This window comes from Canariomyces notabilis, assembly GCF_033297395.1.
Source record: "Canariomyces notabilis strain CBS 508.74 unplaced genomic scaffold N656scaffold_9, whole genome shotgun sequence".
Classification (NCBI taxonomy): domain Eukaryota; kingdom Fungi; phylum Ascomycota; class Sordariomycetes; order Sordariales; family Chaetomiaceae; genus Canariomyces; species Canariomyces notabilis.
In genome coordinates, this window is record NW_027041831.1 from 849,933 (window position 1) to 870,393 (window position 20,461).

Below are 20,461 nucleotides of genomic sequence, written 5' to 3' on the forward strand. Positions count from 1 at the left end.
CCCTTCTGGAAAAGGGGTTGAGTCTCATTGAAGACATCCGTGGACCTACAGATGTAGTAGTAATGCAGGTAGCAAATTGATGATTAGGTACATACTCCGAATGGTTTCACACTTCTCTACCTAACCAACCAAGCCACCCCTCGCATGTGACATGCCAGACCTCAAAGCAAATTCTCCCTTGTGTAAGGTACCTTAGGTGATTAAATGGAGCGAAGGTAGGTATTGTCTTCTGAACCACAGATTCACGCTGTGGTAGGTATGGTCTTTTCAACTTGTCGACAGGCTGTATTGGTAGGCCCACGGACCTCTCGACTGTTGGTTCCATTGGCACGCATGATGGAGAATAGAACATTGAACCTAGCGCCAACATGCATTGACAACATTCTTCCAGCTTGAGAGCGGCCCGGGAGGGTCTCAATCCAGCCAGCTTTATCCAATACAAGCCAAGGGTATAATATACTGTACTCCCTGCAGGAACCACCGTCTCTCATGCACCCAGACCCCGTTCCATGACAAATCCCAAAACCAACAGACCGAGATCAGCCCACCAACCTTGACTGCCAGGACAGAAAGTACTATATAGGAAGGTAGCTAAGGTAGCCAACTCCGCAACTCGGCCTGCCGGGCCTGCTTTACCAATCCAAGCCGAGACTTCTCAAAACACACCAGGCTATCCCTACCTTACCAGACCTCAGTACTAACTGGAGGCTGGTACCGGACTACGAATCGCCCACAACATTGCAACATTGGCAACTGCCATGGACGGCAAGGGCACCATCCTCCTCACGGGCGCGAACGGCGGGTACGGCCGTGCCATCGTCTCCCACATCCTATCCACCCCTTCACTCGCCGCACAACATCACGGCATCTACACGGTGCGCAATGCCGCGACCGCCTCCGCTCTACACCGCACTCTCCAGTCCTCCCCAAACAGTCCCTCACACACCCACGACATCATGTCCATGGACCTCTCCCGACTCAGCAGCGTGCGTGAGGCAGCGGCGTCCATCAACGCGCGCGTAGCGGCCGGCGAGATCCCGCCGATTCGTGCTCTTATTCTCAACGCGGGTTTTATTGACCCCTTTAAGCAATCTTGGACTGACGACACGGAGGAGGACGGGCGAAGGCTGGACATGACATTTGTGTCTAACTACCTTGGTCATTGGTTGTTGACGTTGCTGCTGCTGCAGAGCATGGATCGGGAGCGGGGGAGGGTCGTGGTTGTGTCTAGCTCGGTGCATGATCCGGAGGATAAAAGGAATGATGTGACGGGGTGCTATAAGGACAACAAGTGGAGGACTTTCTTTTCCTATGACGAAAGTGGAAGTGGAAGCGGAATGACGGACCCCATTGCCTACGGTACCTGGAGTAATAACAGTACCGACAACGACGCCGCATGGCGCAGCGCTCAGCGGCGGTACGGAGCCTCCAAGCTGTGTCTGGTCATGATGGTGGGCGAGCTGCAGCGCCGGCTTGATGCCGACGCGAGGCTAAACAAGATCTGTGTGCTCGCCGTGGACCCGGGGACTATGCCGGGGACTGAGCTTGTGCGGCGAAGTGCCTGGGTTGTGGTGTTGATCTTTAGGTTTGTCCTCGCGCCGCTCGCGGTTTTGACAACATGGCTGAGCCCAAACGGATCGCTGAGGACTACCAGGAAGTCGGCGGCTGATATGATGGTTCTGGCGCTGAAACGTGGTGAGCCGCTGTGTGAGTATCCAAAGGGGTGGTATATGAATGGTTTGGAGCGGGCAGAGCCGAGTGACGAATCGAAGGATGAGAGGAAACGGGAGTGTCTTTGGAGGGATAGTGTAAGGTATACAAGGCTGGCTGAGGGGGAGACTTGCCTTGGTGATTGGCGATGATCCACCAGCCTCAGATATGTCTTATACAGATTAGCAGTGAGAGTTCGATTGCGAGCGAAGAGGACGTTACTAACACCAAGAGACAGTATGCTGTCAATCAGATTATCAGAATCATATCAGTCCAAGTCCATCACTACCCTCCATCGGCCATCAGTCTACCCTGCTACAAACAAGCTTTACCCTATCCGCATCCACCATCTTAAGCAGCATCTCCATATTCACATCATTCACACACTCCACAGCCCGCTTCCTCGCGTCTTCATCACTCTCCCCAGCCTCCCTCTTCACACTCAATCGATGCCCCTCAACCAAACACGCAATAACCGCCGTAGCCTCCACCTCAGAGAACTTTCTCCCAGGACAGCTCTGGGGGCCTTCAGACCAGGCCAGAAACGTATTCCTCTCCGGGACAAGCAGCTCTTCACCCGCGAGCTGACCCTCGGTAGGCGGCGACGAACCTGAACGCGGTGCCGGGTTCATGATCCACCGCGCGGGCTTCCAGGCCAGCGGATCCGGCCCCCAGAAATCCGGGTTGGTCTGCACCGCCATGGCGCACACGCTTACGCCCGTCGGGGGCGGGATGGTGAGCGTCCGTTTGCCGACCTCGAGTGTCTGTGGTTGGGTGACTGTCTTGGGGATGATCATGACAGGTGGGTACAGGCGGAGCGTCTCGAGGAAGACGGCGTGGCAGCGCTTGAGTTGCGGGTACATGGTTTTGTAATCCCACTCCTCTGTACTGTTCTTCGTGACAAGCTTGATCTCCTCCGCGAGCCAGTCCTGCACCTCGGGGTGGGCCGCCAGAAGAAGGGTGGCAAAAGCAAGCGTGTTGGCCGTGGTGTCGTGGCCTGCAAAGTTGAGCACGAAGAGGTTGCCCAAGATCTCGTCGACTGAGAGACCCTTGCGGTCTTCTCTGGCCGGCGGTGGTGAGACGGCGGTTTCCCGCTTGTGCACGTCCAGAGCGCGCACAAAGGCCGTCATGACGCCCCCGGATCCAGGGGTGCCTTGGTTGAGGGCAGCCAACTCGTCCTCTAGCATCGTCATCATGTGCTTTTTGTACGCGACGGCTGCCTTGCCAAGTTTTGCCAGCCCCTTTGGCAATGGTAGCCAGGAAGAAGCCAGGATTTTGTACGGGATCAACAGCAGGGGGATAACCCCGTCGAGGACGGTCATCAAGGCATCGCGGTAGCTGTTTGTATCGTCAACCGAGGGCTCGGAAGAGCCGTAAAAGTCGTACGACTTGCGAAAGGCTATAGCCGCGAGCACGTTGAGCGAGACGGTGCGTATGTCCCGTTGCACGCTCGGAATGCCGGCTGAGGATAGGTTCGTCCAGTAGCGCAGCATGGCTCTGGCTTGGCTGATCGACTCGCTCCAGACAAACTTCATTATGCTCTCGTTAAAGGGCGAGGCGAGCACTTTCCGATGGCGCGGCCAGTCTTCCCACCCGGCTGTGGAAATGCATGGGCCGTACACCTCGAGGAGCTCTGCATAGGTTGAGGGGTTAAGGGGGAGGGTCTTAAGCACAGGGGGATGACTCACGAAGCTCCTTGTACGGCCGAGGAAAGTCCTTGCGCCTCGTGAGAATCTCCTGAATGGCGCCCGGGTCGGAAATGTGAAGATACACGCCCACAGGGGTCACCAGGGCCCAGACGGGCCCCAGGCGCACGGTTGCCTGGGCCTTGTCCGCAAAAGACCATCCTCGGCGAGAATAGCGAACAAAGTCTGGGTAAGACGACCACGTGATGGGCAGCCGATCCAGGAGGTTGTAGACCAAAGGCTGGACAATGGTCCAGGGGATGTTGTTGGAGTCGATGGGAATGCGCACATAGGGCACCTTCATGTCCCGCGCCTTGCGCACGTTGAGCTCCAGACAAACGAGCGTCCACACGACGTACGCCAAAGCGGCGGTCAGCAGGTACTGAAGCATGATGGTGGCCCGTTGGGATTGATGGCAATGCGAACCTTGGGAGCACGATCGAACAGTATAAGCTATGTGCAGCCGTGAACGCTGCTGTCTCCTCGTAGATGTTTAGACCATTTCGAACGCGAACACGAATATTAGAAGCGGCGGAAGAATGGAGAGACGTACAGTAGCGAGTTTTTCCAGGCCGTCATTGTCTCCAGTCTGACAACCAACAAACATGGAGGGAGCCAACTTACATAGCTGAAGCTGCCAACAGCATGTTGGCAGTCATGGTTTCCGTTTTGGCAGAGCTCCCCTTTTTGGTCAATACAACACCTTGGCAAGCATGCACCGTTTTGGACCCCATTTACCCCTGAACACCAGGGTTGCGGACTGGACGCATGCATTCACTCTCGCACGCAGCACAGTCCGTCCATGTCGTCGATACGATATACGGCTGGAAGTACACATGGATTGGCCCGCGCACTAGGACACCGGAATGAAGGTGCCTTACTTATCTTACCTAGGAAAAAAGATAACATTGAACGTACCAACCTACCTAGGTATGCATGTGTACTACGACAGTAGTCTCAAGTGCCACAGCAAGACACGGGAAACCACTCCGCGCTCACTAGGTAGTCTGAATTTTTCCCACTTGCTAGCAATAGACACGGATCTTGCAAAGCGAGCGAAGCGAGCCTCGAAAGAAGGTATGTTCAGGTACCACACCATACAAGGACTGCATGGGCATTATATACAGATATTTCCTCTTGTCCCATGTACACAAAGTCTGGTACCAACCACAATCCAGCCAGCCTAACTGAACTGCGAGAAGAACTCCCACGTGTTCCCCGGCGCAAAAATAGTATTCCCATCCCTCTCCGACGGGTTATGATCGCCCCTATGAATAACCCAGGTCACCGGATAACCCTCCTTACAACCCTGATACCTCGTCTTGACGCTCGTAGCCCCCGGCTGCGGCTCGGGATTCACCGGGGTGCACCCATTGTTCCTCACAAACCGATCCCTCAACTGCCGTCCTCCACTCACATTCAGCACCGAATCAGCCGTGCCATGCTGTCCATAGTACGCCACCGGCTGCGTCCCGCCCTGGCAACCACTCAACTGTGCGCCAGACAAGACCGCCACGGCGCGGACGACGTTGGGGCGGGCGCACGCGAGGGCGAACGACATGGCCCCGCCGTAGCTGAAGCCCGTCGAGAAGATCAGCCGCGTGTCGACGCACAGCTCGTTGGAGACGTGCTGCACGAGCTGGTCAAAAAAGGTGACATCCTCCCCGCCCTGGTTGGCCCAGCCGTTATTCAGCCCGTTCGGAACAACAAAGATGGCGCTGTTATTTGACAGCGGCGGAAGGCCGTAGTAAGGCAAGGCGCCGCCGCGGTTGGTGTCCTCGCCGTTGACAATCTTTTGGGCGCTGCCGCCGAGTTGGTGGTAGGTGAAGATCAGCCGGTAGGGACGGGTCGGGGAGTAGTTGTCGGGGAGTTTGATGAAGTATTGGCGCTGCTTGCCGTTGACGGTCATGGTGTACTGCTGGTTGCGCAGGGAAGGGGTCTTGCCGCATCCGGGTGAGGATTCGGCGGCCACGGCATTGAGAAGGCCCAGGAGGAGGACGGCGAGGGCCGTCGTCAGGGTGAGGATTTGCTTCATGGCGGAGGGAGTGGGTGGGACCAGCTTGAGGTGGAGGATGCCTTGACACTGGTCAAGTTCTCAGGCAGAGGTCAGTGAAGGATGGAAATTGACCTGATGAAGTGCTCGGGAAGCTCTTGCCAGGCGTGCTACAGACGCTTATTATATTCCTGCTCAGACTACGGGCCATCATGCGCCTAGGATGGGCATGATGACCTAGGGTGGACAGTTAGTTCAGTTACCCCGGATCTTGATCGTTTCAGGTATTGGTATGCTAGTTCCGGGAGACACGTCGGCTTCTGTCACGGCAGTGAGGTCGCCAGGGCTGGGAGCTTGTCTAAGCCAGTCTCTTAATGCTATTGGCGCGCGTCTGGGCAATAATATGATGCTATGAGGAAGATGTTACCGTACTTGTATATTATCCGGCGCATCCAAGCCACTCGGATTATTTCCTGCAAGCGCACCAGACGGTTCTTACGGGATTAATTACTACCTTACCCCAGATTTTGGTTCAAATGCCATCAAGCTGGTCCAGCCGTGCGGGAGTCCCGAGGATAAATTGATCTAATAACGCGGTTATGGGGTGTCAAGATCTATGCATTCAGCCTTGGGTAGGCGGCTACCTCAAGGACCTCTAGCTGGATGACAGCCTGAATGAGGACAAGGAGATGCAGTCTAACACATCCCTGATCTCAGACAGGTACTGTACCTCAACGACCCGGTGAGAGTGATGGCTTGTGGTCCCTGTCCCTGAAATTTGCCGTGACATGTCCGAAGAGGGTGTCAAGGGTGAACCCTCACCGAAGCCCGTGCCAGGCGATGGTGGGTATGGAGCGGCGAGGCTGTGCTGTACTGTAGGTAGGGTACGTATAGTGTAGGTATATTAGAGACCAGCAGCATGTATTGGCTTCATGTTGCTGCTGACGATCTTAGGCGGGAAAAGGAGGAACCAGTCAGGCTCCGGGGTAAGCTATTTTGTTTCGTACACGTGGACCGCTGCCAGATGCGTCCTCTCCGCTCATCTCGTTCTGTCAAAGATGGACAGTAATCACTCACCGGCGACTGTCGCATCCCTTCTTATCATACTTGCCCTTCACAACCTCCGTCAAGCTCACCACACTGGCACTCAAGTTCGGATCATCCCCCTCATCAAAGTCAAAGGTGCTCCCGCCCAGAATCATCAGGTGATCCGGATGCTTCTTAAAGATATGCAACGCCCTGCTATACGCCGCCGGCTGCGGCGTGGCGTGCATCTCCCACTTGTCCACATCTCCACACGCCTGGTTGGTGTAGACCTGCGAGTTATCCGCATCCGAAACCACAATCGTGCCGCACTTCTTGCTGCCTACCGGGGACCAGACCACGTAGGGGGACGCGTTGGGCGCGAACTCTTTGTTGATCACGATAGGCAGGGGCTCGGCGCTCTGGAACTCGAGCGGGCTGTCGGCGATGCGGTAGTGCACGGGGTAGTTGGACCCGTAGGACGAGGAGTTGCCGATGGGCAGCTCGTAGACCAGGATCCATTTGTTGATGGTCTCGATGTGCGCGATGACGGTCATGCCCGGTCGGGCGATGTACAGATCGTACGCGGCGTCGTCGACGACGGGGCCCCAGGTTTTTAGGTCTTTTGAGGTTTGGTGGGCTAGCTTCTGGCCGTGGTCCGGGTCGCGCTGGTCGGAGTAGTAGCAGACTAGCTGGTTGTCGTAGATCCTAGATGGCTGTCAGATCGACGAGTTGCATTGCGGTCAAAGCAAGCAGCACACTCACATAAGGTAAGGCTCCCAGATGGGATCCGCCCCATTCGTCGTATTCGGCCTTCCCCCCACCGCCACGTTACTCACGAACTCCCACGTCCTTGCCCTGTCTCTGCTGGCGTACAGATCGATCTTAGTTCCCACACCCTCAGCGGTCTCGTTAAAGCTCCAGCTGTTTCCACTCGCCAGGATGGTGCCCTTCTTGTACGGGCCCACATCCTGCGTCATCTCGGTGATGGCGGGCTGCGCGGTCATTCCCCACCCGTTGACCTGGTCGGTAATGTTGGACACCTGCTTCCATGACACGCCGCCGTCCTTGCTCTCGAACACGGGGAACGACGAGAGGCCGGCCAGAGAGCGATTGCCGGACGTGCCTGTTGTGACTAGGAGGGTGCCATCCTTGAGCTCTGTTAGACGTGGGTAGAAGGCCCGGACACCGGGCGGTGCCTGCCATATTGTTTTGTATTCGAACAGGGAGAAGGGCTTAGGGTCATGGGCGGGTGCTGCTGAGGCCAGGGCCGCCAGTGAGAGGAGAATTTTGTCCGCACCACGCATCTTTGTTGTCAGGCCGGGGTGTGTCTTGATGATGGAGGAGGGTTACGTTCACACGATGGACGCAGGCAGGAACCTGAACGATGGCAATGTCCATGTTACCCATCTTGTCGTTACGGGACGATGAATGAGATGCTTAATATATCCATTATTGGCAAGAAACTCATTAAGCTGTATCCGTCATCTTGTGCGTAGCTCCGGACCCTTGGGTCCCCCAACCGGCAAACGGCTTCGGCTTCTCGCGAGAGGGGTTACGGCAATCGAGGCGGCGCTGACGGCAGAAGAGTTGCGGCTAAGGTGTGTATCTCAGAGCACATAACACCCCATTGGTGCGCCAGTAGGGCTGCATTTGAGGCGAGCCGCAGGAGTGAAAGCGTGGTTGAAGAATGTTGTAGTGATTGTAGTTGTAGGATGCTTGAGAAGCTAGCTGCCAAGCCCTGTGCACCTCTCCAACCTTGAATCCGGTTAAACGGGTTAAATGCTAGCGTACCATATGGTTGCAGCTGGCAGCCAGCTGGACTTGAACTCGGGAGGAGCTGAAGCTAAAGTCACATGACTCACCCGGCCGGAGCGCTGTTCTTTCCCCGTAGCGTCACACTGAGTGGCCCCTGCTCAGCTCAGCGGGTGGGTGATCGCCAGCAGCCAAGACCCCGATCTGCAACCCTGGCCTCAGCTCCGATCTGCACCTGAAGCTAACCCATTCCCGGCACACCGCTGTCGATCATCCGCTGTTCGGGCCGGCGAGATTGACGACAAGCCACACAGGTCTGCAAGTCCCCGCTTTGATGACCATAACTGCATTGATCACTGGCCCGAGACTGGCTGGCTCTGCACGGGGGACAAACAGTGATAAAAAGCATCTGCACCGCTCATTGGAGATATCGTCGCGATGGCGCGTTTGCGGAATCGTGATTGCCCAGTGTGTGGGCCCGGATGGCAGTTTTGTCTCAGTTTCCAGCCACGCGTTTAACAATGGATCGTTTAAAGAGTCGGGATGCTTGCTGTCTTCGGTTTTGACTCGAGTGCCTCGACAATGCTGAGGACTGGAAACTAATATTTGCACGTGGCCCCGACCGTGTCACCCGCAATCCGACGCCTCCATGTCGACACCCATTCCCCGGCCCCGGGGCGTCCCCATCTTGGGCAACATTTTCGATGTTGACCCGAGCAATACCTGGTGGTCGCTGAAAACGCTCGCCGAGAAGTATGGTGAGTGACAGTCTCGGTGTTCGCACAAACGGGACGGGATAGGCGGTTGACCCAAGGGCTGACCCGCCTTGGTTTTGCAGGCGAGATCTTCCAAATCAAGGTGCTCGGCCACTCCATTGTCTTCGTCGCCAGCGCCGCATTAGCTGAGGAAATTTGCGACGAAAAACGGTTCCGCAAATACGTCGGTGGCCCCATTGTCGAGATCCGCTACACGGTCCACGACGCCCTGTTCACAGCCTTCGACCATGAGGAGAGCTGGGGCATCGCCCACCGCATCATCGCCCCTCAGTTATCTCCAGAGGTTGTGGCTGGCCATTTCAGCGACATCGTGGAATGCACCGACGAACTGATTAGGAAATGGCACGGCATCGGGCCCGACACCAAGATCAAGCCGCTCGACGACCTCAACCGGCTCAATCTCGAAGCTATAACTCTCACCTTGTTCGGCAAAAAGCTAAACTGCATCGAGGGTCCCGCGCACCCCATGCTCCAAGCCATGGAAGACTCCACCTCCGAAGCCATGAAGCGCCCAACCCGTCCCAAACTGCTCAACTGGCTAGTGTACGGCTCCAAGTTCAAAAAGGCAACAAAAACCATGCGTGACTTCGCCGCGGAGCTGGTCAAGGCCCGCAAAGAGCACCCGTCGGACCGGCACGACCTGCTTTGGACCCTGCTCAACGCCACCGACCCAGAAACCGGCAAAACCCTCACCGACTCCCAAGTCATTGACGAAATAGTCAGCATGCCCATCGGCAGCAGCACCGCGCCCTGCGCCATCGCCGCGGCGATCCACTTCCTGCTGCAAAACCCCGAAGCGCTCGTCAAGGCACGCGACGAGCTGGACGAGGTTGTGGGTGACGGGCCGTTCCGCCAGGAGCATGTCCCGCGCCTGGAATATGTTGCCGCCATTGTCCGCGAGACGTTGCGGCTGTCGTGTGCTGCGCCGGGGTTCAACATTGAGCCAATCCCCAAGCAGGGTGATAAATCACCGGTGTTGTTGGGTGGGGGGAAGTACCAGGTTGCGCATAACCAGCCGATGATTATTGTCCTGGCTGGCGTGAATCGGGATCCGGCGGTTTTTGAGGAGCCGTTGGCGTTCCGCCCGGAGAGGATGATGGGGGAGAGTTTTGAGAGGCTGCCGGCCGGGGTGAAAAAGTGGTTTGGGAATGGGAAGAGGCAGTGTATTGGCCGCCACTGGGCGTGGGAGTTTTTGGTGGTGGTTACGGCCAAGCTGATTAGGGATGTTGACTTTGAGGCGGTGGATAAGGAGTATGTCATGAAGCAGGATGGGTGGTTTAATGTGCGGCCTGTGGAGCATTATGTCAAGGTCCGCCCGAGGGTGGCGCATTAGTGTAGGGGTGGTGAAGTCGGAGGGATGGCAGTTACTGGTCGGTGACTGGACAGTCGGGCGGCTCATGAGGCCTATGGAGATAATGTGACATGTCGGGCAGAGCCGGGGATGACGTTGGTCTTGCAGGTGGTAGTACCCTAATGGAATTGTCAACGGGACGCGTCAGCTTGTCATGTCAGATTCACATGTCGATGTTGCTTGTATGAGAGGATACGCGTGTACTTCCCCTGGCTTGCCACCAGGAAGGCAACATCATGCGATTTGCATGTAGTGGCCTATTTTGGAAGTATCTATCTGGTGATGAGGAGGAACGGCAGCCAGATGTAGCGCGGACGCCGGAACCTTATTCGGGGCTTCGGTACGCGCCACCAGAAGTTTCGAGATTGTTCGTCATACAACTCACCCGCGCTGTGGCTTCAATATCTAGGTACAGACATGTATGCAAGATGAAGCTGTTCCTGAAGCTGGATGGTTGAGAAGCGGAATCATGAAAGGCGAAGAGAATAGTACAGCCGGGTTGTCAGCTCCGCTGTCGACTCCTTGCCTCCCTGAGATAGTGCCTACAGTATGGAAGTGCCTATTCTTGTTATCATTAGGCTTTCGGTCAGCCACCTGCCTCAACGCACCTCCTGATCCGGCCCGAGAATGGCCTTGAAAGGCGAGGGCACTGGATAGGCTGCTCGGGGAGGTTGTTGCCGTGGTCTCGACGGGTTGGTGCCTGTCAGGCTGTATCCTTCTTCTCTGGAGTGAGGTATGCCTCAGCTCGGGATAGAGAGGCTGATGTGATGGTGGCAACCCTGTTCCATCTTGGAATCAACTCCTGTGAGCAAGTTCAGAAAAGGCCATTTGCCCTGCAGTATACCAGAATCATTGCGTCAAGCCTGACTCGGCCTTGCATGCATTTCTGTGCGTCCATGTTCATCACCATCAAATTTCAGCTTGCCAGTTGCATGGGCAACGAAGAGTTCTCGCGGCGAGACTGCAGGCAAAGGTGCAGAAATAGAGGCGAGCATACGCTTCCAGCATGAGATACGATAGTCCTACAGTGACCGACGTGATTATAAAGTCATGCCCTCTCGAGACCTCCTGAGCTGCCCCTTTCTCCTCCCAACACCAACAGCATCTACTCGAGACCCGAGAGTACCACGAGACAGTCACTACGACAAAACAATCCACGCTCGCTTTCTGCAGGCAAATAGGCCAGTCCTCTTAACAACTCCCTGCTCAACCTTATCGTCTTTCTCCACCCACATTGAACCAATTACGAAAATGAAGACCACCCTCGCAGCCCTCGCAACCCTCCTCTCCCTCACCTCCGCCGTAACCATCACCCTACCCTCCGGCGTCTCCATCCCCTCGGGCATCACCCTCCCGTCAGGCGTGACCGTGGTCACTGCCGGTGCCTCCGCTACCGCCGCCGCCGACGGTAGTGGTGGTGGGGGTGACAGTGGTGGTGGTGCGAGAAGACGCCAGAACCTTGGTGGCGGCCTGGGATCGTTCTCTCTGAACCTGGCCCAGACCCGTACAAACTCCGGTGGTGCGCAGCAGACGGCTGGGGCTGGGGGCCAGGCTAATGCGAATGCGGCGAATGTGAATGCTGCCGGTGCCGGTGGTGCGGGTGCGAATACTTGAACTTGAACTGGACTGCAAACTGGGGTGGGTTTGGGGGAGAATGGTGAGTTGTCCTTGTTCTAAGGAAGGTGGTTGCAAGTGATGAGGGGGTGCTAACTTGGATTGGGATACTAGTAGAGTCATGCCAGGTTTCTTCTTTTTGATATACGCCAAATGAACGCACTCTTTCTCTTTCGAGCACGGTTAGGGGACGGTACATGTCTGGGGCTAGCGGTCCAGTTGAGAATGCAAGATTGTATCGTTAAGACAGGTTGCTTTTGATGACGAGGAGATGTGGATGAGGGTGGATGTGTATGTCAGGACTCAAGTGCGGGTTGGACTTGAAAGCCATGCCGCCGTCATTCCGCAATCTAGCAGTCATCCTAATAGATTTCATTAATTGAGGTATATTCTCCGTCTGTAGCTTGGCTTATAGCTTTGTCCGTGGTAGTTACTCTTTTGGACGAGTTTGGCCTATAGCTTCGCCGTCTTCTTCCTTCTTCACCTCAGTCTGTGAACGAGACATCAACAATTGAGTCAACCCTGGCCCTCGAGTAACCGATCATGTGAATGAGCTAACACACAGCGACCAAGTACACCAGAAACGCCTGAAAACCCAGAGAATCCAGAAGACAGCGGCTTACTTCAATATTATTAGTACAGCTTGCGAAAAAATGGCGATTAGAGATGAGGCGGAAGAATTCTGATATATCCAAAGACAAGACTTGGCTCCAGGCCCGTTTCTTTCTCCAGGATTCACACTGGAAACTGGCCGGGAACCCGCAGCTCCTCAGACCTGTCCAGTTGCCTCCTCACAGATTCCTTCTCGGGTATCTGCCTAGCTTGCCTGGCGGCGTTGGCTGTACCTCTCGACTTCGCAACAGCATCTCGACGTGCCTGTGCTGCCTGTGCCCGTAATACGTCCAGCAATGGCGATGGCGACGGCTTTTGCTGTGGCCTGGCGGAGGGCTTGCCTTGTTCTGACTCCTGCGTCCTCCTCTTCTGGGGCGGGGGATACACGACCAAGGGTGGCGCTGCGCGAGCCGCTAGGGGCGCCGGGGGGTCCGAGATGGATGTCGGAATGTTCCTCCTTAATCCTCGGCTCCCGCCCGGGTCCTCATCTGGTGACCCGATCGGCGGCACCGCGGCCCTGGGTGTCGTCAAACCCTGCCCACCAAAGTGGGTCACGAGCAGCTGCGCCGCCGAGGCCCGTTGTGCGGGATCTTCTCTCACCATGCTGCTGAGCTTGGGCATCTTTGTCGCCGCGACCCGGATGGCGAGCAGGACGTCGTGGTAGCTCTTGGCGTCCCAAGGCGGGAAGGTGAAATCGCGGTGCACGTCGATGATGGTAGCAAAGAGAGACCACACGTCCACCTTGGGACTCTGGGAAAACTGGCCATACAGAATGTGGGTCTCGGGAGCCTGGTAGTAACCGGTGCCGCAGAATGTCTTGGCAAGACTTTGGTGATTGGCGAGGCCAAAATCGGCGAGCTGGAAGCCATATACCCCTTGGGTCACAGGCCAGTAGAGGATGTTTTCGGGCTTGACATCTCGGTGGCATAGCCCATGGGAGGCCAGGTAATCGAGGGCGCAGAGCATCTGCTCCAGAACTTGCATGCACAGGCTGTCGTCGTCGCACACTGGCACGCTGTCCCTGGTTTCGACAAGCGACCTGAGGCTCCCTGGGCGTAGAGGCATGAAGATCTCGGGTTGGATGGTATCCCACTTGGCGGTACCTAGATACTCGACAATGTTCCTCTGCTATGCGGTTAGCATGTGGCTGCGGTAATGGCAGTATAACGTACATGTTTGAGCTTCTCAAGAGTCTTGACCTCCCTGTGAAGAGCGGCTCGCGCCAGCTCCATGTTGGTATACTTATGCAGCAAGACCACTTTCACGGCGAAGGGGTTCCCAGATACAAGGTCGACTGCGCGGAAGACTTTCCCGAACTGTCCCTCGCCGACAAGGGCACGAGGTGCTCCTTCGGCTTCACGGAACAGGACTTTGCGTGCCGTGTGTATTCTGGTGTTGTGCCATGTGTGAAGTTCTGACTGATCGAATTCAGTTGGGAGGTCCCGTGATCGGACATGTTGTAGCCGCTGCAGAGAGTCCTGGTACCCTCGTATCGCCAGCTCCCTTAGCGCCATTATCACGTCGTACGCTTCGGGTCTCCGCCATATCAATTCGAAATTATGAGACGCGATCGTCATACGATAATCTTGTCCGTAGACAATGACGCAATCTCCGTCGATTACCTCTTCGTGCCCTGCCTTCTGCATCGGTGCAATGGTGACAGACGTCGAGTTCTTGGACCGGACCGACAGCAGTACAACGAGGGTCTCTGGGTGAATCTCGAATGCGACGTGGACTGCTGAGACCGCACGTCCGCGGAGGATGAGGTCCGCATTTCGCCCGAGTCTGGTTATAACACGGCCGCTAGGCGTCGACGGGACATGGAAACCGATTTCTAGTCCCAGTTGCTTGCGGGAAGGACTTGTCGAAACAAAGTGACTGTTGTCAGGGTGAAGAAGTGCATCGTGGGCTGTTTGGTTCGTAGGTACCAAATGAAAAAGAGTGCTCGCATTGACATTCCGAACCATAGCGTCGAAGCTATCTTATTGTGGGAAGGAACTGAAAGCAACGGAGTCGTGCGCAGAAACCGAGAGACATCTTCCCCGTTAAACGACGGGGTTGGGCGAAGACATTTGTATTGCTGCCTGGCATGCCGCCCGCAGGCCGCAGGTGTTCTGAACCATGAGTGTTAGTCATGGAACCTTAGGTATGTTGGTTCGAGGAAGCGCGCGACACTTCATCAGTGTAACCAAACTCGATGTGTCTGCCATCACGATTGGGTCAAGAATCAAGACGCGGGTTGAAAAGTGAGCGTCGTTACATTGGGCGGCTCGAGGGCGGCTTCCTCATGTAGTATTTTCGGCTTTTCACGTGATGGTCGCGCCTTCCTGAACCACCCATAATAACTCATGCGCGTGTCTCATTTTCGCTTCCATCACCAGAAAACACCTGTGAACTTCTCGCTGCAAATAACCAACACCACGAGAAGGAGAAGATGCCGCGCCTTCTTGACGAAGTGCAGATTAACAATGCACTCCAATCTGAGGCCTTTCCAGCTCTCGAGCGGCTTGCGGCCAACCCCGACATGCACGACCGTGCTCTCCGCCGCTTCGATCGCGATGAGCCACCGCCGTATGAATCCTCAACTGAAGACGAAGAAGAAAATGCCATGTTTCACCCGGCATTGGGCCTCAATGCCAACACCGTGTTGGACGATTTCAAGGACCTCATGGACGCTCCTCTGAGCGATGACGAACAACGCGAAGTCGCCTATCGCTTGTACCGCAACGCCCAAGCGTATGATCCTGGGGAACGCTACCGTACGGAACAGCGCATCGAACAAGCGCGTGTGGACTCCTTCGCATGGTCGTATCACGCTTCTAGCGACGAGGCGAAGAAATACCTCGGCCCAGGGCGGGTAGGTCGTGAGCGCAGGAATATCATTGTCCGACGCAACATCAAACGACGCTGGCAGAAGCTCGGCGTTTGGAATCCCCAGTGGGGAATTCCTGACCGGCAGAACAATCCGCAGCCCAACGATAACCCATCCCAATGGAAGTGGAGGTGGCAGCATGACAGCCCCGCTATCGATTACAAGGATCCACAGCATCCCATCACACGCGCTGTAAGATTGCGCCAGGGCCTCCGTCGCAACGAGCACAGTCCGGTGCCTCCACGCTCTCGACTGCAGGAGGACGCGCCGGCTTCCCAAGCCGAATCCTTCATCATTTCCCGGCCCTGGTTCATGTACAGTGTTGAAGCGTGGGAGGAAACGGAAAGATTCCATCGCATCCCCTTTGAAAAGCGCCGGCTTTATAGGGAGCCCATGTGGAAGCACGTAAACGAACGGTGGAAGCTGAGGGGCGACTGGAGAGAGGACTGGAAACATCCGTCTGGTGAGTTTGCCGTCGGGTGGAAGTGGCGGCATGAGAGTCCATCCCCGGAGCCCGAAGACTTGACGCCCCTCAACACCATGGACATGGAGTTTACGCCCTCCGAGGTGGATGCGCTCGAAGCCATCCCGCCTCCGACTCCCCCGCCCGAGCCCCGCCCCTACTATCCTCGGGGCCATCCACTTCATGTCCGAAGAACTGGACTCTTCGCCTCCCCTTCCCCTGAAGCTTCACCGGAACCCTCGAGTCCCAACGATCCGCCAAAGGCCCCTGAGCCTGCGCAACCTCCAGCGCTACCCCAGCGCCGACGGCAGCGGCGGCGACGGGATGAGAATCCGGCCCAACCGCTACGGCGCAGCCCCAGGATCGCGGCCATGGAAGCCAACCTCCTCGCACCCCCACCGCAGGAAAGACGAACTGCTCGGCCTGTTCCCGCTCGTCCGCCTGCAGACAAGCCCAAGAGGGGCCGTCCGAGAAAAGCCAAGGAGTCGGCTGTGTCCAAGGCACCGGCACCGGCTCGGCCCAGACAAGGAGCGACGACGGGCCAGAAGCAACCGAGAGGGCGCCCGAGAAAGGATACAGTTCGGAAGTAAACCTTTGGCGTCTGATGGGCCAATGGAGGCATGGCAGAGAATGGGGTCTAGAGAGATTTCAGAAATGACTTTCCAGTTTTGAATACAGCTTAGATCAATAAACAATGTTCTCTAGGGAAGCCTGCGCCAAAACTAGGTTGATGTGTCTTCCCTGTTTGCCCGTTTTACCCAGCAACTGATTGCCGCTGGATGGCAGGCCTTTCTTGCAACTTCTACTGTCTTCTGCAATGCGATGCGTTCAGCGCTACACAAGCGAGGCTCGATGCAGCCTGGGACGACCAACCCCAATTACCAAGGTATGATAACTGAACCTACCGAGCTAATACAAAAAAATCGCCGAGATGGGGATCGCATGCGGGGAAGACCTGACCCTGGGGTGACTGCACGGTCTTCGGGTATAAGCCTTAATCTTAGATGTGCTGGGAGAAGATACCCGGCGAGGAGCTCCCCCCTCATAGCCTGTAAAACAATACGGTGCGGTTGAAGAATCGAAACACGTCAACCCAACGGCCGTACTTAGTGTCAACTCCTTCCTCCAGGTGTCCAGATAGTCACGGTTACCAAGTAGCAGCTGATGAAATATCCCCTTCTCCATATTTGAACGAGTGGTAAGTCTAAAGTGCTGCGAAGCAAGATCCAATGCGGAACCACACGGCTTACATGGAGAGAGAAGGCAAACTCAGCTGAGAGCAAGCACATCATCATCCAGAACAACATGGCTTCAGAACCGGCGGCACACGCTCGCCTCCCAGAGACATCCCTCTGGGCGAACAGGAAATGCCTCCTCATATGCGCCATCGTGGCTGTAGCCAACATGCAATACGGCCTTGACTCTGCCTGTCTTGCCAGCCTGCAAGCCATGCCCGGGTTCCTCCAGGTATTTGGGTACCCTGACCCAAATCTCGAAGGCGGATACGGGATTGACGTGAGTACCTGGCTTTTCTTCTTACCTTCCTCCTTTTACGAACAGAACGTGCTGAAACAACAGCCAGCGAACCTTCCAACAACTGATCGGCTCGCTCCTCACCCTAGGCGCCTTCCTATCTTCCATCTTCGCGGGGCCATTCGCGCATTTCTTCGGCCGCAAGCCCGCTCTCTGGCTGGCTTGCTTGCTAACGGCGCTTGGCACAGCCATTCAGATTGGGACCACCGATTGGGGGGTTGTCTATCTCGGCCGGCTGGTCTTGGGTATTGGCAATGGCTTTCTAGTGACCTTCTCCAACATCTACTGCGCCGAAGCGGCTCCGGCTCACCTCCGTGCTGTCATGGTCGCTCTGTTTTCGGAGTGGGTTAATATTGGGAGTATTGTTGGCGCTGTGGTTACGAATGCTACGTCGAAGATGATGGATAAGGCGTCGTACCAGATTCCGTTGGGGATTCAGTTCATTGTGCCGGTGCTTTTGTCGGTGGGGCTGTTCTTTGTGCCTGAGTCGCCGAGGTATTTGGTTAATAAGGAGAAGAATGGAGAGGGGCGGAAAGCGCTACAAACGTTGAGAGGGGACTCTCTGGGCCACGAGAGCTTTGAGCTTGAGTGGTTGGAGATGGTTAAGGGGATTGAGGAGGAAAAGAAGCTGGCGAGCTCGGTTGGACCGCTTGAGATGTTCAGGGGTAAGACACCTTCGACCCATGCTCATCTTCCTATACCATTTCCTCTCATCTGATGACCTACTAACTTGTATGTCTTGATAGGTAGCAACTTGCGCCGGACACTGCTCTGCTTCGGCGTTATAGCTAGTGAGTTCCATCCCAGATTCTACTCTCCTGTCTGTGCGTTGTTGGTTCCGGTACGCTGACCGTATGTACATCAACAGCTCAAACTGGAAGGTATCAAGCCCTCTCTGGCAGCTCCAACTTCGAGCACAGCACTGACTTGCCACAATACCAGCGGCTCCTGGTTCCTCATCAGCTACACAACCTATTTCATGGCTGTATCGGGCCTCACCATTGACGAAGCCTTCAAATACTCCATCATGAACACCTGCCTCGGATTCGTCGGCGTCAACTTCGGCATCTACCTGATGCGCCACGTCTTTGGCCGACGTAGCATCATGATGATCGGCTCCCTGACTCAGGGGTTGTGCATGCTGGCCATGGCCATTACCGCGACAACGTCAGCTGGAACAGATCTCGCGCGGAACTTTCTCATAGCCTTCACGTCCTTGTACATGTTTGCATACAATGCATTTGTTGGTGCAGCAAGTTACCCTGTGGCCACCGAGCTTGTTAGCACGAGGCTGAGGTCCTGGACGGTGGGTTCGGCCATCAGTCTGGGGTACTTCTTGGCTTGGTTGACGGGGTTCTGCTCACCTTACTTCATCAACCCTGAGAATTTGGACTGGGTGAGCATGACATTGCCCTAGAGCCCCCGGTTAACGTTGGTAACTGATGATCCGCAATGACCAGGGGGCCAAATATGCCTATATCTGGGCTGGCTCAAACTTCGTCTGCGGCGCCTTCTTCTTCTTTTGCTTGCCCGAGCTGAAGGGGCGGACTTTGGAGGAAATTGACGAGCTCTTTGACCGGGGGATACCTGCCTGGAAGTTCAAGATTACACGGACCAACATTATGAACGAGGCACTTCTGGAGTTGCAGCGGCGTGATGGCTTGGAGACGGGGGCGGAGCCCAAGCCCCTTGTGGAGGCTGTCGAGGTAGCTGGTGTCGAATCAGGGAAGATGTGATATTGTCATGGATAAGCGTCCTGGGCATCCTTAAAGTTGCGATGCTTGATTCGAGCATTACCCCTAGTCTATTACTAGACTACTAGTAGAATGCTATACGCTAGAGCGACCAAGTCTAACGCAGCGCTTTGAACTACAAGCAACCAGACCCCAGGATGTTACTGCTTCTATCCCAGCCCTCAATCATGGCGATGACCTTGCACAAGCATTATCCACTGAACCCTGGATTCCAATATAATCCCCATTCGACGGGGCGATCGCCAGGCCGACAATACATCCTCCCCTTCGTGCCAACCCTGTCAGCTCCGTTGCCATGAAACATGAATAGCTCAATGGACCGACTGACAATCCTACGGACGTCGTCGTTCCCAACCAGGAAATACGGCTCTCCACCGAGGTTGCCCCAGTACGTTACGCCAAAAGCGCAGGAACCGTGCTGCGCTATCTGATGCTGGTCGAGCAGGGTGACCGTCCTGGATTCTAGTCAATTTTGAAGTATCCCGTCATCTCTTGTATGTCTCTGGGAGTGCCAAAAGTTGATATTGGTATTTTTGCATTTTGTCACATCACTTACCAGTCGCCGTCCCCGACGATATTGTCATGAAGAACCCAGCAGTCCTTGGCGTAAGGAGAACCACCGCTTCCTTGGTTCTCATAGGTCGAGTCCTCGACGCGGCAGTGACTGATTTGAGCAGCTAGTTCGTGACCGAGGTCCGTGACGCTGGCATTCCCGGTTCGGTTGCTATACCACACGCCCTCGGCGATCTGGATGCTTCCCGGTATGAGGTTACTCGGGGCTGGTATAGAGTCTCTGATGGGACCAGCTGGGGCTGCTTTGCAAGTGCCTAGCAACGCGGCTATGGCTAAGCAGAACTCAGAGAGACGCATCGTGATGGATTATTGTGTGGATGACGTTGAATTTGGTGTAGTGGTTGGTAGAAGACAACGAAGGGAATGATGAGCGAGTATAGGGGCAATCATGGAGAATTTCATCTCAAGCACTGGTATACACTACACGATGGCCAGGTGGCGTGTATGACCTTTGGGCTGACTTAGTTCGATGTGTACAAACTACCAGTGAGTCGCCTGGAAGATGGCTAAGGTAGTGCACCAGGCATTTTCAGTTACAACCCGGTAGCACGAATTTGTCAACGGTGTCAGCCATACGCAGACGGATAGGATCGAATGGAAGGCATCTTGTTGGCCTTGTTAGATATATTACGGCACTTGTATAACCTGAACGGTCACCACACTGAACCAAAGACAACAACTGCTACTTACGTGGAATATACCACCAATCATTCATCGACACATGACGTTGCTACCGAGATGCTGTGG

The 20,461-nt window shown here is 55.5% G+C and overlaps 10 protein-coding genes across 10 annotated transcripts; 5 read left to right on the top strand and 5 right to left on the bottom strand.

Moving 5' to 3' along the window:
- Positions 1-514: 514 nt before the first annotated feature.
- N656DRAFT_778805 (putative short-chain dehydrogenase) lies at positions 515-2,164 on the top strand. The gene has a single exon (XM_064815074.1). The coding sequence runs from the start codon at positions 759-761 to the stop codon at positions 1,860-1,862; it is 1,104 nt and encodes a 367-aa protein (XP_064670837.1). The 5' UTR covers positions 515-758; the 3' UTR covers positions 1,863-2,164.
- Positions 2,013-4,373, bottom strand: N656DRAFT_825085 (putative cytochrome P450 monooxygenase; the record flags this gene model as incomplete). Its single annotated transcript, XM_064818438.1, has 3 exons — positions 3,949-4,373; positions 3,399-3,870; positions 2,013-3,343 (listed from the first exon to the last, which is right to left on the bottom strand). Exons 1-3 carry the CDS (start codon positions 4,000-4,002, stop codon positions 2,013-2,015), a joined length of 1,857 nt encoding a protein of 618 aa, XP_064670838.1. The 5' UTR covers positions 4,003-4,373.
- Positions 4,374-4,386: 13 nt separating this feature from the next.
- N656DRAFT_778807 (carbohydrate esterase family 1 protein) lies at positions 4,387-5,766 on the bottom strand. The gene has a single exon (XM_064815075.1). It carries the CDS (start codon positions 5,428-5,430, stop codon positions 4,579-4,581), a length of 852 nt encoding a protein of 283 aa, XP_064670839.1. The 5' UTR covers positions 5,431-5,766; the 3' UTR covers positions 4,387-4,578.
- Positions 5,767-6,461: 695 nt separating this feature from the next.
- N656DRAFT_708509 (glycoside hydrolase family 93 protein) lies at positions 6,462-7,718 on the bottom strand (the record flags this gene model as incomplete). Its single annotated transcript, XM_064811510.1, has 2 exons — positions 6,462-7,119; positions 7,177-7,718. 2 exons carry the CDS (start codon positions 7,716-7,718, stop codon positions 6,462-6,464), a joined length of 1,200 nt encoding a protein of 399 aa, XP_064670840.1.
- Positions 7,719-8,815: 1,097 nt separating this feature from the next.
- On the top strand, positions 8,816-10,275 carry N656DRAFT_768199 (cytochrome P450; the record flags this gene model as incomplete). The annotated part of the gene is made up of 2 exons (XM_064813606.1): positions 8,816-8,924; positions 9,005-10,275. 2 exons carry the CDS (start codon positions 8,816-8,818, stop codon positions 10,273-10,275), a joined length of 1,380 nt encoding a protein of 459 aa, XP_064670841.1.
- A 1,078-nt stretch (positions 10,276-11,353) lies between these two features.
- On the top strand, positions 11,354-11,913 carry N656DRAFT_778809 (uncharacterized protein). The gene has a single exon (XM_064815076.1). The coding sequence runs from the start codon at positions 11,545-11,547 to the stop codon at positions 11,905-11,907; it is 363 nt and encodes a 120-aa protein (XP_064670842.1). The 5' UTR covers positions 11,354-11,544; the 3' UTR covers positions 11,908-11,913.
- Positions 11,914-13,017: 1,104 nt separating this feature from the next.
- Positions 13,018-14,462, bottom strand: N656DRAFT_679630 (kinase-like protein; the record flags this gene model as incomplete). The annotated part of the gene is made up of 2 exons (XM_064810536.1): positions 13,018-13,644; positions 13,692-14,462. Coding segments are annotated over 2 exons (1,398 nt in total), but the record flags the coding sequence as incomplete, so codon positions are not given.
- Positions 14,463-14,740: 278 nt separating this feature from the next.
- On the top strand, positions 14,741-16,558 carry N656DRAFT_778811 (uncharacterized protein). Its single transcript, XM_064815077.1, has one exon. It carries the CDS (start codon positions 14,954-14,956, stop codon positions 16,442-16,444), a length of 1,491 nt encoding a protein of 496 aa, XP_064670844.1. The 5' UTR covers positions 14,741-14,953; the 3' UTR covers positions 16,445-16,558.
- A 343-nt stretch (positions 16,559-16,901) lies between these two features.
- On the top strand, positions 16,902-19,233 carry N656DRAFT_778813 (general substrate transporter). The gene is made up of 7 exons (XM_064815078.1): positions 16,902-17,052; positions 17,118-17,369; positions 17,437-18,052; positions 18,134-18,178; positions 18,256-18,268; positions 18,330-18,783; positions 18,848-19,233. Exons 2-7 carry the CDS (start codon positions 17,259-17,261, stop codon positions 19,121-19,123), a joined length of 1,515 nt encoding a protein of 504 aa, XP_064670845.1. The 5' UTR covers positions 16,902-17,052; positions 17,118-17,258; the 3' UTR covers positions 19,124-19,233.
- A 98-nt stretch (positions 19,234-19,331) lies between these two features.
- On the bottom strand, positions 19,332-20,011 carry N656DRAFT_797799 (uncharacterized protein; the record flags this gene model as incomplete). Its single annotated transcript, XM_064817684.1, has 2 exons — positions 19,332-19,596; positions 19,698-20,011. 2 exons carry the CDS (start codon positions 20,009-20,011, stop codon positions 19,332-19,334), a joined length of 579 nt encoding a protein of 192 aa, XP_064670846.1.
- Between the last annotated feature and the right edge of the window lie 450 nt (positions 20,012-20,461).